At 42.1% G+C, this 14,743-nt stretch overlaps 1 protein-coding gene across 5 annotated transcripts in view; it reads right to left on the bottom strand.

Annotated features, from left to right (window-relative positions):
• The window catches only part of AP1S2 (adaptor-related protein complex 1, sigma 2 subunit), a 28,963-nt gene extending 24,439 nt beyond the window's left edge, over positions 1–4,524 (bottom strand). For 2 of the 5 annotated variants that reach the window (XM_012638726.1, XM_012638728.1), the window contains exons 1-2: positions 4,195–4,524; positions 1,923–2,101 (exon numbers count right to left, since the gene is read on the bottom strand). In XM_012638726.1, coding sequence (XP_012494180.1) covers positions 1,923–2,101 — 179 coding nt within the window. In that variant the 5' untranslated portion in view covers positions 4,195–4,524. The remainder of the gene's footprint in view (positions 1–1,922; positions 2,102–4,194) is intronic. The other 3 variants (XM_012638729.1, XM_012638727.1, XM_012638730.1) reach the window with 3 other exon arrangements.
• Positions 4,525–14,743: the final 10,219 nt, after the last annotated feature.

The following is a 14,743-nucleotide window of genomic DNA, read 5'->3' as shown; positions in this document are numbered from 1 at the left end:
GTAACCAAGTCTTATCTAACTTACCTCTTATTGGCTTCTCCTTTCCAGCATCTGGGTTCCACAATTCATTACTATGCAGTCTCCTACTGATCCCACAGGTGCCAGTCTCAGCCCCTCCCCCCCACCCATTATCCTATTTCAATCTTTTAAGAAATGCAAATCTGATCTTCTTTTCAGCCCTGTTTAAAACCTTTGCCTCCAAGCTTAAGGTTTGAGTTGCAGCCCCTTGTCAATCACTAAGTAGCATATGAACTTGGACCAGTCACTTCTCCCAAATCCTCACTTTTTATAAAATTGAAGTTTGATCAACAACAGAGGTTTTGAACCGTCTTCTGTGCAAAAGGTAGAGGCCAAGTGAGCAAGGGTACAGGATCCCCATTCCTAATTTCACAAGAGCAACTCCACTTCCACTTGTTTTATGCAAGGTTCTACCCTTGGAGTAAAAAGTTTAAAAAAAAAAAAAAGACTAGATTATTGTAACGTTTCTCCCAGCTCTCAAATGTTGTGATTTTTCTATGATCTTTAACAAGTATTAAACCAAACACTAGATGCAAAATCACCCAAAGATGACTAAACTCATTCTATAGTAAAGAGGAGTCTATAATATTTAAGAAACTCTCTCTGTACTATAATCTCCATTTCTTCCCCCGCCATCTCCCCCACAAAAAAAACCCATCTATACTTGGACTGCAATAAAGGAAAGCCGAGAAGAAAACCAGACTTCTCTTCCATCCCCTTGCAACCCATACTGTTACTTCTGTGCATACTATTCATACAAGAGGATTTTTATATGGGAAAATGCTCTTACCTTAAATTCAAGAAATTATTCAAAAAGGAACAGGAATGAGGGACAAATTAAATGTCCCCTCAAAGAAAGTAGATTCTTTTAACCTACTTAGAACAATTTTGATAATTTTAAGGTATTCAAAGAGTTTCAGATATTAATAAAGATATATAGCATTCAAAAAAAACTCAGTGTTCAAATGAGTCACTTTGCAAAATCAAATTTTTAAAAATCTTTGGCAAAATTATTTATCATATCTAATCATACCTCTGCCACAGCAATGTGTACTTCAAATGAATAAACACTGCTTACAAATAGATCCTATATATACACAAAGTTGTTTGTTTTTTTTCAGAGAGGGTCTTGCTCGGTTGCCCAGGTCATCCTAGCTCACTGCAACCTCAAACTCCTGGGCTCAAGCCATCCTCCTGCCCCAGCCTTCCAATTAGCTGGGACTACAAGTGCATACCACCATGCCTGGCTAATTTTTCTATTTTTTGTAGAGACAGGGTCTCCCTCTTGCTCAAGCTGGTCTTGAATTCCTGACCTCAAGCGATCCTCCTGCCTCAGCCTCCCAAAGTGCTGGGATGACAGGCATTAGCCGCCGTGCCCGACCTATACACAAAGTTTTTAAACATCTACATGATTGAAATGGTCTATATACCCAAGGTATTTATAAGTGAGTAAAAGTAAGATTCTAAAAATCATATAAAAGGCATGTCAAATATTAGTCATTGCTTTATAGATTTTCAGGGAGAGGGGATTATTAGACTTTGCATCTGTGCTTGTCTAAATTCAGAGAATTACTCACCCAATTTAAAATACTGACCCTATTTTCCTCTGCAATGAAAAATGAATTCACTGAACTCTTCTAAAATGATTAAGCATGAATAATCATTTATGCCTTTAATTATATAATTAGTTTTCAAATGATTTCTCTGCCTTTATCATTTCAGCCTGAGTAATCAATCAAAACAGCAGTTACTTTAAAAACACAAAGCTTTATCTCTTAAACCTATTTCATGTAAATCTTTACTAATCATGATTTGTAAATGTCATCACTCAAAAGTCTGCAATTTCCTAAATGACCTAACATTTGATTCTGCTATTTCACCTTTCCAATAAATAAAAATTATACCTTTTGTAAACAATCTTCAGATCACGCCACTCAAGGAAGCTGCACATTTTCGGTTTCCTTGCTAAAACGGTTTGAACAAGTTCTCTTGTAATCTTTTTCTTCTCTTTGTCTGATAGTGGGACATACCATTTCTGCAGTCGAAGCTTTCCCTGACGACTAAAAAGCAACATAAACTGCATCTGTTAAGATAAATAAAATCAAGATTACATGCAATACTTCGAATCAATAAAGTTAAGATTAAGAGAAGCTTTGGGGGGGTGGGGAGTTTAACTGACAAATGATTAGTAGCCATCAATATTTCTATGCCAGCTGAAATACCAGGAAATTCTTTTAGACAAATCTTCCTACTAGATGTAAACCTTCCCACCCCACCCTGTTCCATATAAGTTTGGAGGAGATTGTGGGGGTTAAAAAGAAAAACAGGTAATAATTTGGAGTGAAGAAAAATAAAGATAACTCTCACTATACGTTCTACGCTCTTTACATGCATCAAAAGAGAATTGCAGACATCAGTTGGTTTAGGTCCATTTAAAAGAAACAAGAGACCTACTATTTTTCACCCTGAGGCCATTCTAGTTCCAGGCAGAATTACTTGTAGACAGACTGCTTAACACTTAGAATGCTCTCTTCAGTTTATGCTACCATATTTTAAGCAAAACAGAATGATCTACAATATTAACCAAAAAACGGATCCCATAAATAACATGTTGCTTAATAAAAAAGTATTTGTTTTATCTCACTTTTTAAAAATTCCAACATAAATATGCACACAATTAACTGAGTTAATGTAATATTATGAAATACAATGTTAAAAAGGCCAAAATAACAGTTACAAACATTCAGAGACATTGTACGAAATACTTCATTTAAAACAATGAAAAATAGCATCTAAGATGGACTGGATGCTGAATCTAGTGTATTTTATACTTAAACTAATTTGTATGTATTTATTTGGAATCTGCAAATCTGTTCATTAGTCTGCATGTTTAATTTTTAAAGGAGGCTTCTTGTAATTTAATTGGTCATCACAACTGCAAACAGGTAAATATTGTTCCTACAAAGGTATTTAAAGGCAGAATTCAGATAGGTATTCTTTTTTTCTTTTAGCCCTTTTAAGTTCCTTTAACAGTGTTACTGCAAGCAAGATTCAAGCCTGATTCTCAATATTCACCACACCATCTTAAATTTGAACATGGGGAGGAGAAATTTACACAACCGTTGTAGAATAAAACGGGCTCTAAATTTCGATAAGAAATTATTGTCGTTTTTTTTTTGTAATAACCCCAAAAGGCATCAACAAGATTTCTGGAAATTTATGACGTGGCAATTTAACTTTATTAAAGTTAAAACTGGCTTATTACCTCACTTAAGATGCTTCAGGGACACAAAAATCTACGGACATTATTAGGTGATATCAAACTGCCTCCCATGTAAGTCCTGAAGATAGCGGCATTCGAAGGGGACAGCAAATGAAGCATCAACTGGACAACGTTTAATGCAAACCGGCTACCAGAACTTGGAAAAGAATGGATCCCGTATTCCTAGATCTTGGTGAACAGAAGGGGTGGAGGCTTGCTATGGGCTCAAGGCTGTAGCAGAGTCCTGTACTCGCCCTAGCACTTTGCAGGACGAAAACACAATGTATTCTCCTTAAAATAAATGATGTGCTAACATGGGACGAAACCCAGTTGCAAGGCACAAGTATTCCTTCCCTCTCGTTAAAAACCAATGCTTTGACTTTGCCGCAAATCGCAGGACACAGTTCCTCGAGATTGGTATTAAAAACAATGGGTTCAGCCGCGGAGCGGGCTCGGGGCCAGCGTTCCTCGGTCCGGCCGTCTCCAGTGCCTCCCTCCCTCCCAATGCCACACTCCATCACTGACCAAGCCCGGGCGAGGTGACAGGCAAGGAGCGGAGCAGACAATGGCATCCGCCGCCGCGCAGGGGGCGCCAAGAGTCCTCTGCCGCCGCCGCCCCCGGCCGCCGGCCCCTCCCGAAAACGCCCCGCAAAACTTGAGGCGATTCCTGAACCACAGGTGCCGCGGGGCTGTCGCGGAGCCCGAGACTGGACCCCACATCCCGGGGCGCGGCGCGGAGTGGTGCGCTGGGCGCCGACGCCGAGAGAAGTGAGTTGCGGGGCGCGGCGCCCCAGTGGCGGGCCAGGCGGGCGCGGGGTGGGGTCGTCGGGGCGTGAGCAGGGTGGCGGGGGGCGCGCCCATCCCTCCCTCTCCCTCCCCATGCCCAACGGCCCCGCTCGACCCCCGGGACTTACGGCGGCCGCTGGCCGCGGGAGCGGCTGGGCTTGGCAGGCGGCGGCGGCGGCGGCGGCGGCGGCGGCTGAGGGGAAGCCCCCGTCGCCGGGCTGAGGAAGAGAAGCCGTGTTGCCGCGGGGAGGGGACCGCTTGGCGGAGGGCAGGCTTAGGCGGCTAGGGGAGGGCGATCCGACAGACCCCGCCCCGGGGGCCGGACGAGGGAGGAGCCGGGGCTGCGGCGAGCGGAGAGGCGGGCTGAGCGACGCGCGGGAAGCGGCTCAGCCGTCACCAACGGCACCCGAGGCAGCGCAGGTGACTGCGCAGCCCAAGGAAGCCGATTGGCCGTTTCTCCACCAGGGGTGGTGCGAACCGGAAGCCGGGCCACGTGACCCGGAAGCGCCATGTGCGGGGGCCGGCGCGCCCGCGCACTCATGCCCGTGCCTCTGGGACGCGCGCGGGCGGCTGCTCTGGCTCTTTAGTGACAGGAGGACGGGGTTCTGCGGCGCCCTTAACCTACCCCGTGGTGCGGGACAGGGAAAGTCCAGACCGCGAAGAGCCAAGTACGAGCTCCGATGACTCTCGGTGCCCCAGGAGGGTGGGACGGGGAGGTGTGACAGCTGATGATGGTGGTGAGAGTAGGGAGGGAGTGCTGCAACTCAGGGGAAAAACAAGTCAGCTCTTTCGTAGAGCTCGTCACGCATTCATAGGGCCTTTTGCTACCATTCTGCCTCAAAATTGCCGGGAATCCGGCCCCTCCTTCCATTGTACTGCTGCAGCCCTAGCCCAGACACCTTTCGCCCCGAGCTTCGCAAGAGTCTCTTCCTTGGGCTTGCCTTGCCCATCCTCAGTGCTGCGGACTGAATGAGTTGAGTTACCGTCCGTTCAGCTGACAAGCCCAGACAGCACCTCATTTTTGAGATCCCGCTTCCTTCACGCGGGCTCGCCCCCACCTGCCGCCTGGTTTCCAGTTGAGCCTTGCAGACGACTTGCTCTGCCTGGCATGTCCTCTCAAATGTCACATCTCCTAGGAAGCCTCACCCTAAAACCCTGTAAGAACGATTCCCTCGTTCACCCACGTGCCCGTTAGCCTCTATTTAGCACATCTTGGATTTTATTCATTTTGCATCCCAACCTAGTTCACTGCCAGGTATATAGCACAACTAATAAATGTGAGTTGACTGATAAAGAATATAAAATGATCGATTTGTTAAGAGCCGTAATGTTGAGCATAAGGCTGGCCACATAATGGATGTTCATATTTTTTTCTGAATGCGAGAACGGATGAATCAACTAGTCCAAATCATCTTTTACAGATAAGGAAAGGGGAGCCCCATGGGATTACGTGACCTTCCTTGAACAGCCGCCGGTTTCCCATGTCGAATGCTATTCATTACCCTAGTCACCCAGGTTCTTACAAAGGAAGCTAGAAAATTGCTTTTGTTGGGCCATGCCCCTTTTGCAGAGGTTCCTACACATAGTAGCCGGAATGTTTTTAGTGGCCCAAAGTAAAAAAGAAATGCTAAATTTTTCATGAAGCTAAATTTAGTTAATTTAAAGGAATCCTTTATTAGAGATTATGTTCTTTTTGTATATTACAGTGTCTATAAAACTAAGATAGTTTTGGGGGCATTTTTAATGCCCTTGTTTGGAAAAATAAAAAATGTATAATAACTCCTGTTTTCAGCATTACTGTGCTGCTTGGAAAATTTCCTACAAACACGTAGATTAATACATACTGGAATATTAAAGGAAGGCCCTGACAGAAAGCACAGAGCTGGCTCTCCGTAGTTCTTTAGGCCCCCTGCCCAAATTTCTCCCTGCTCCCTGCCCAGTCATGCCCCAAAGGCGCTTGCCAATGTCCCGTTTCTCTTACTACATGACACAGATGCCGTTAGCCAGTTCAAAGATAGCTCTAATACTACGCAATGAAAACTTGCCCTCTGATCCCAAATGCTGCTTTTCTCCTTTTCTGTACAAAACACATACGTCCTCAAGGTTCCTGAGATAGCCACCTCCAAGTTTAAACTCATTAGTTATGCTCCTAATGTTGCTTTGTGGCTCTGAAAATGAGGACAGGAGACTTGCTGATGACATATTGGCAGTCTCCTCTGGGTGTTCCTAGCCAAAAATATGGTGGGGGTGGGGGTAGAGAGGGGAGGGAATTATGGGAAAAATAATTAGCAGCTGAAAGCAGCTATTACATAATCTTGGCTGCTTATTAATTTAGAAGAAGGAATGGCTTATTATATTCTAATAGCAACAGCACAACTGCAAACAACCTAGCAATTAACAGTGCAGGGCCCATTATTTTGTTAATATGTTCTCTTCTTCTGGCAAATGTATAAGAACAAAATTTATAGCAGCAGATGGTCTTTTTCAGTAGATTATAGATGGTTTATTTCCCAGTCTAAGTATTAAGTGCTAATTGTGCATTCACTGTGAAAGACAAAAGAAACAAGGTTGCCATTTTTGTTAGTAATTAACTGCTTGACTTTGATTCCCACAATTTCCAAATTGTGGGCTTTGTTACATACATGTTTCTTTTCACCTGGTATCTTCTTCATCTGTCATGTCAATAGGGTATTTTTTTAATCCTCTTTGTTTTCTAGATGGTCCTGATTTCTTGGTGTTAATAATGATACAAAAATTATATAAAAATAATTCTTATGAACAATTAAAAATCAAATTGTATACTTGTTTTTTAAATTTGAAAAAAGTGCCTTGCTGTCATTTATGCTAAATGCAAGAGATGAGGGTAAAATAGGGACTTTACTTTCTAACAGTAATATGTTGAGACTTTTTATGTAATCCTTCAAACATTTTCAAAAGTAATTTTAGTTTCCTGATAAATGTGTGTGGGCTATATACTTTTATCCCCTCTCCCTCTCTAAACAGTAGGGACTATTTAAAACATATACCCACATGGACAATAAGAAAGGGGACATTAACGTGAAGATGTCAATAAGGATGTCAGAATACACTGTCAGCTCCTCATTTAAACACTGATGATTTAAAGAGAAACTATAACATACTGAGATTGTGGAGGAGCAGAAGTGAGGGAAGGTTGAAATAATGCTAAATCCTCATGCACTAACGGGAAGAAAACAGATAACATCTAAAATAAATCAAGAAATAGAATTATTAGCATATTCTTTAGATACCAGGAAGTTCCAGAAGCAATGGCAAATTTCTTTCCAGAGACAGAATCTCGAGGTAGGATGTAACAAAGGATATTGTTATATTTTGCTTAGGTTTTTACTTAAATAATTTTTTAAAATATTGTAATGAAGTAGATAAAAACCATTCAGTTAGTTGCTAACTCTATGTTATGGACTCCTGCAGAGTTCCTTTAGCCAGTCTATAGATTATTTAGAAATTATTAAATAAAAATGCCCAGTAATGGAATTCAGTGCTGAAGCAGCGTAGAAGATCACAGTAAGTGTAAAAAAAATGCTTAGAGTTTGTGAATTTGCATCTCCAAAGATAAAGTTGTTCCAAGGAGAAAAATGGCCTAAAATAATGAGAATTTGTGAACCAAATCATTTCAAAATAGATAGAGCTGTCACTGCCAAAGTCCTCAACAAGGAACTAAAGAGAAATGTGGAACATATGCTCTTTCGTGAAGCCTGCTTCCATAGCTTTGAATAAAATGCAGGAAAATTACTATTCTCCCATTAATATTAGGTTAGAGCAGTGATTCTCGACCTGGGCAATTTTGCCCCCAGGGAACACTTGGCAGTTTCTGGAGACATTTTGGTTGTCACAACTGGTGATGCTACTGACATCTAGTGGGTAGAGGTCAGGGATGCTCCTCTGAATCCTACGATGTACAGTACAGATCCCACAACAAAGAATGATCCAGCCCCAAATGTCACTGGTGCCAAGGTTGAGAAACCCTGGGTTAGTCACTGAAAAGATTAATATGCAGTAACAGATCTTTTATACACATTTTGAGAAATGGAACAAGCACTATCTTTATATAAGTTTTTTTTCTCTCTCTCTCTCCTGGAGGAGTTGGGGGCATTATTCTTAATATTTGGTAGATAAAATCCTAAACTTCTGAAAAGACTGGCTGCATACATAAGGCAATCAATATTCTTTAATAGCAACTGGAATAAACTATCCAAATGAAATTTTTTAAAAAAGTGACCCCAGAATATTAGTGGAAGTTACTTAAGAGCCTGAATCCATGAGACGACTGTTCTATCCATCCAGTCATATATCATAAATGTTTATCATTTATCTACTCTATGCTGGGCACTTTGGAAGGTAATGAGGATACAAAGATGAAGAAGATAATGACTTGGTCCTAAATCTCCAAAACCTTTTCTCCTGACGCAGAATTCCAAGTCTTTTGGAGACCAACCTTGGATGGTCAAAGGAGCAGTCACCAATCAAACACATGAACATTTTCTTTTAGGATATCCCTAGAGATGCTTCATAGAACCTTAGATTTCCATGACTGACACCTGTTGAAAACTATTTGCCCTCGTGACCTCCCAGGGCTCTTAACAATCTTTTCATTCTGTACATTTTCTATATCACTCTCAATTCACAGCAATATGAGAGAGATTCTGTGTTTTAAACAGACTATTCCAAATAGTATCTTGACCTGGTCCTTGAAATGAGATGCTTCAGTAATAACCTAGCTCCACTCTAAATCACTAGACAAGTAGTTCTAGAATATTGTCTTAGAGGATTTGTGAAAACACAGATTGCTAGGCCTCATACCCAGAGTTTCTGATTCAGCAGGTCTGAGGTGAGGCCTGAGAATCTGCATTTCTAACAAGTTCCCAGGTGATGCTTATGCTGCTGGTCTGGAGACCACACTTCGAGAACGACTGCTCTATACCAAAAACTATGATATCCAACTGGAAAGTTCTTAAAGCCAGCAATTGTGATATAATTTTTCCAGACAAATGATTAAAGGAGACTTGAGATCTGAACATTTTTATCGCTGACCTCATTAAGCCTGATAACATTAGGAGAGCGATATTCCCAGTTATATGAACCCGAAGCTAAATCTATATATGCCCAACCTAGAGTGACATATGATCGTTGTATGCCCTGTACAAACTAATGTACTGTAATATTCTAAGGCAGAAATTAGAGTGCTTAGAGAAACCTGAAGGTTACACCATAAAAATCAGATGCTTACTTGATGGATATCACTACTTTAAAAATATTTACCAACTACTCATGGCAAGTTGGAATCACTTCTGAAATATTTTGTCAGCAACTAAATACATGGGGTAGGAAGGAGACGTCGAGAGGGATCAGCTAGACAGAATCAATATCCGTGGGTAAGGCCAAGACCAGAGATCACTTAGCATGTAGTAACCCAAATCTGCCCTTTCTCTTCCTTAGCACACAGCTAGACCATGATCCTCAGCCTCCTGTGCCCATGGAGCTAAGATCGGGCTGATGAATGTGGATGGAAGTGATATCAGGCCTGGCTCACGGAAACCTCCCACAAGAAAGGCTTTTCCCTCCCTCTTCTCCCTCCCCAGCCCTGCTTTTGCCACTGGATGCTGACACCCACGGTATCCCTGGAAGTCATGTATTGCAGATGCCTGAGTCTCTGTCAGCCTGGGCTCCTGAATGACTGCACAGGACAGACATACACAGACCACTACCACCATCATGACTCCTACCACCCATGATACTTTAAGTGAATGAGAAATAACTTCCTATTAAGCCACTGATTTTCGCAGGTTCATCTGTGACAGCTGCTAGCGTTACTGGCCATTCCTGAAAGCTGTTGCACGCTTAGTTACAAAGAGAAAGAGCCCTGGTGATGGGGATAGTAGATGAATTTTCAAGTGGATAGCTCCTTTTCTTGATTCTAATCCTGCTTTCATATGTCTCCTTTCCATTGAATTTTTTTTTTTTTTTGAGACAGAGTCTCTCTCTGTCACCCCAGCTAGAGTGCAGTGGCGTCATCCTAGCTCACAGCAACCTCAAACTCCTGGGCTCAAGCGATCCTCCTGCCTCAGCCTCCCAAGTAGCTGGGACTACAGGCATGCACCACCATGCCCGGCTAATTTTTTCTATATATTTTTAGTTGTCCAACTAATTTCTTTCTATTTTTAGTAGAGACGGCGTCTCGGTCTTGCTCAGGTTGGTGCTGAACTCCTGAGCACGAAGGATCCATTCGCCTCGGCCTCCCAGAGTGCTAGGATTACAGGCGTGAGCCACTGTGCCCAGCCCCATTGAAATTTTGAAGAGAATTGTTAAACAGTCTGAGCCCAAAATTTAAAACTACTTGTATATCAAAGAGGCAAAAAAGACGGATTTGAGACTCTTTACATTCCTCTGACAAAGCTTAGCATGTATACTGGGCAATAGATAAGGCAAAATTAAAAAAAAAAGCAAAAACAAAAACATAAGGCTGAAAGGGCCAAGGAAGTGGAAACGGGAAAAAAGCACATTTGGGTAAACTGTCCCAAATAGGCAAATGCGAATACAGTATTATTATATCATCAATCTCTTAGAATCAAGAAACCAAAGCTGGCCGGGCGTGGCTCACGCCTGTAATCCTAGCACTCTGGGAGGCCGAGGTGGGTGGATCGTTTGAGCTCAGGAGTTCGAGACCAGCCTGAACAAGAGCAAGACCCCTTCTCTACTAAAAAAAAAAATAGAAAGAAATTAGCTACGCAACTAAAAATATATATATATAAAATTAGCCGGGCATGGTGGCGCATGCCTATAGTCCCAGCTACTCGGGAGGCTGAGGCAGGAGGATCCCTTGAGCCCAGGAGTTTGAGGTTGCTGTAAGCTAGGCTGACGCCACGGCACTGTAGCCCAGGCAACGGAGTGAGACTCTGTCTCAAAAAAAAAAAAGAAACCAAAGCTTCAGGTTTATTTGTGACCATGTTATGTCCTTGTCTTATAAATACTATAGAAAAAGTTAAAATATTTATCCTAAAGCACTATTTAGAATATATGAATATTTTAATTATGTGATTTGAAAATTTTTTAGAAATATTGTACATATTTTAAACATAACAAATAGATAAGATAATAGAATTATAAAGGTCATTTCATTCAAAAACTCTACTTTACAAATGAAGAAATTAAGTCCCAGAGAAGTTAAGCAAGTGTTCAAGATCATACTACCAGGTAATAGAAGGTGGGGAACTAAGACTCCTATGTTCTGTCTCTAGGCAATTTTCTTGCCATCACTGGCAAGACAGTTCACTGTCTAGTGCCCATTGTCTTTAGGCAAAAACAAACAAGCAAACGAACGAATAAATAAACTGAAAAACCACACTCGCTCACTCTCAAAACATAAATTTTTCAATTCTGCTTCCTCTTATTTATCTGCCTGGTATTATAGTATCTGTGTCTCCACTGGCCCACTGAAACCCTTGCAGTCTCCAAAGTTGGGATAATATCTTAACAATTGCATTATGGTATAACCTAATACAATGCTTTGCATAGAATAAGTACTCAGGAACATGTTAATTAAATTGAATCGAAATGCCAAAAGAACATTTAATAAGGCTCTGTCTCATTACTTCAGTTTTTCTAAGGTATTCCCTTCCTTTCCAGCCCCACGAATGGTGCACTAGGTCAGACCCACAAACTGGACTTTATGTCTCACCCCTTCCCTCCACCTGATCCCATTACAGTTCCTTCTGCGCATGGCCATGTTGAGTGTTTTCCTAAAACATAAATCCAATGGAGATTAGACCCTCTGCTTAAAATTCTTCCACTTCTTTATTATCGCATTCGATTTGCACACCTAAATCTGGGCCAAGTACTCACTGAAGGCTGGGGATGAAATAGAAAACAACTGAGACATGGAAACTTCCACCAGGTTCTTATGGTATAGTGGAGGGGGAGCACAGTTTACTATAGGCAATCCCCATACAATGGAGTAAGTGTTTCAAAAGGGGAAGCCAGGGTGCTCTGGGAGCACATAGGAAATGCGTAATCCAGAGTTTTGGTGGTAATGATGGGTGGTAGGGTTAGAGAAGGTTTCTTGCAGGACACAGCCTTTAGGCCAAGATTGAAAAAAAATGGGAATTAGCCATGAGAAGACGGGGCAAGAGTGTTCCATACAGGGAGAACAGCATGTGCAAGGACAAAGAGATAGGTGCATGACTGTCTTAGGCACTTCAATGGAAGGTCAGTGTGGCCAGAGGGTGCCTGGGTAAAGATGAGCCTGCAGAAGATAGGAGGACCAGATCATGCAGGATCTTTCAAACAAGATTAAAGCATTTGGACTTTATATAAGGATATTGGGGGGCATTGAAAGATTTTAATCAAGGACAGTGCCATTATTGGATTTGAGTTCTAGAGTTTCAGAAAGCTTGCCCTGGATGAAATGTGGTAAATTGTAGGATATACTATAGTCAGAGTTTAGGTACAGATAAAATAAACCATTCTGATACCAACAGAAGCAGTCTAAAAATGATTGAAATTGCTGGAGGAGCAAAATCTATGCTGAACTTCCAGGAAAACCTTCCAGAATAATACTGCTGAACTTGACTGCCAGAGAGTTGCTGTCTCTGCTGTGATCAGTGAGCTAGAATATTAAGACGCTGTTTCCATATGACTGCTGGCCGCAGGACTGTCACTTCTCTGCCACGATCTGGAAATCAGAAAGCTGCCGCCAGCAAAGTAGATACTTCAGGTCCTGCCTCTTTTCACTCACATAGCTGGGGACTGGGGACTGGACTCCCTCTACAAACTGTTGCTGAAAGCCAAATGCCTCCATAACCCTACTTGCTAGCAGAAATGACAGAAGCAAAGCCCCTCTTCATGATATATCACTTCCACCTTCCAAATCTTTCATGGATGCACGTGATTGTTGGAATCTATATCACAACCAGAAACCTAGCTAAGAAATATATACTAGTTTTTAGTTTTCTGAAAGGAGCACAAGTAGGGCGGAATGGATATCGAATAAGCAGATCTACAGTGTTCACTGCAAAGGTCAAGAATGATGGCCAAGAGACCAATTTGGAGACTGTTGAATAATTCATGTGACAGACGAAGGTAGCCTGAACAGGGAATGAAGAGAAGAAGGTAGATTGGAGAGGCTTTAGGAGGCTGGATTGATTGGTGTAGGTTATTTTGATATGGCGGCAGGGGGGAGTGGGCATAAAGGCAAAGATGACACTAAGGGATGATTCCCTGAGACAGGGAACCCAAGAAGAAGGCAAACTGGTGGTGAAAGGATGACTTCATTTTTCAACCTCCCAAATCAGGTATCTGTGGGTCCTGCAAGCGAACAGTGGGAGTTGTTGATATAGGTCTAAAGGCTCAGGCGTGAGGTTGGAGCTGGCTAGAGATTTGTGAGTCATCAGCATAGAGCTGGTAAATAAAGCTGAGTAGGAGGATGAGATCACTCCAGGAGAATGGATACAATAATAATAATGTTTTTAAAACTATGGGAGGCAGAATTATAAGATGGTTCCCATGAGGTTCCCTACCTTGTGTTACTTCCATGATTATGTTAAGTTACCTGGCAAAAGGGAATTAGCAGATATAATTTAAGGTTATTAACTAATTGACCTTAAGACAGAGAGATTATCCAGGTGGGCCCAACTTAATCATACGGGGCTCTTGAAAAGAAGAGAATTTTCTCTGGCTGGTAGAAAAAGAAGTCAGAGAGATTTGAAGCCTAAGAGGGATTCAACAGGAAGGAGTTACTTTATTGCTGGGATGGAGGGGTCACATGGAAGGACCTGAGAGTAGCCTCTGCAGGTGAGAACAGCCCAGCCAATAGCCAACAAAAAACAGGAACCTCAGTCACAAGGAACTGAATTCTGCCAACAACCTGAATGAGCTTGGAAGGGGACACTGAGCTCTAGATGAGAACGCAGCTCCAGCCAACACCTTGATTTCAGCCTTGTGAAACCTGAGCAGAAGACCCAGTTAACCCATGCCTGGACTCCTGACCCACAGAAACTGAGAGATAATAAATGAATGGTGTTTTAAACTGCAAAGTTTGTGATAACTTGTTACACATTAATAGATCATTTATACAAATATCCAGGATGTGGCCAGGCATGGTGGTTCACGCCTGTAATCCCAGCACTTTGGGAGGCTCAAGCAGGAGGATTGCTTGAGGTCAGGAGTTCGAGACCAGCCTGGGAACATACTGAAATCCTGTCTCTACAAAAATTTTAAAAATTAGCTGATCATTTTATCAAAAAGACACGTGCACTCAAATGTTTATTGCAGCCATTTCATAATCGCAAAGATGTGGAATCCACCCAAGAGCCCATCAATACATGAGTGGATGAATAAAATGTATATGTATACCATGGAGTACTACTCAGCTATAAAGAAATGGTGCACTAATACCTTTTGTAACAACCTGGATGGAACTGGAGACCATTCTTCTAAGCAAGAATGGAAAAACAAATACCACATGTACTCACTATTAAATTGGAACTAATTGATCAACATCCATGTGCACATACAGTAGTAAAACTCAACAGAAACCAAGCAGGTGGGAGGGGTAAATTCACACCCGATGGGTACAATGCATGCTATCTTGGTGAGGGGCACACATATAACTTTGACTCAAACAACACAAAAGCAAATCATGTA

This window comes from Propithecus coquereli, unplaced genomic scaffold (assembly GCF_000956105.1).
Source record: "Propithecus coquereli isolate 6110/MARCELLA unplaced genomic scaffold, Pcoq_1.0 Scaffold132, whole genome shotgun sequence".
In the NCBI taxonomy this organism is placed as follows: Eukaryota; Metazoa; Chordata; class Mammalia; order Primates; family Indriidae; genus Propithecus; species Propithecus coquereli.
Note: the sequence above shows the minus strand (reverse complement) of the source record. Positions and strands in the feature narration are given on the sequence as shown.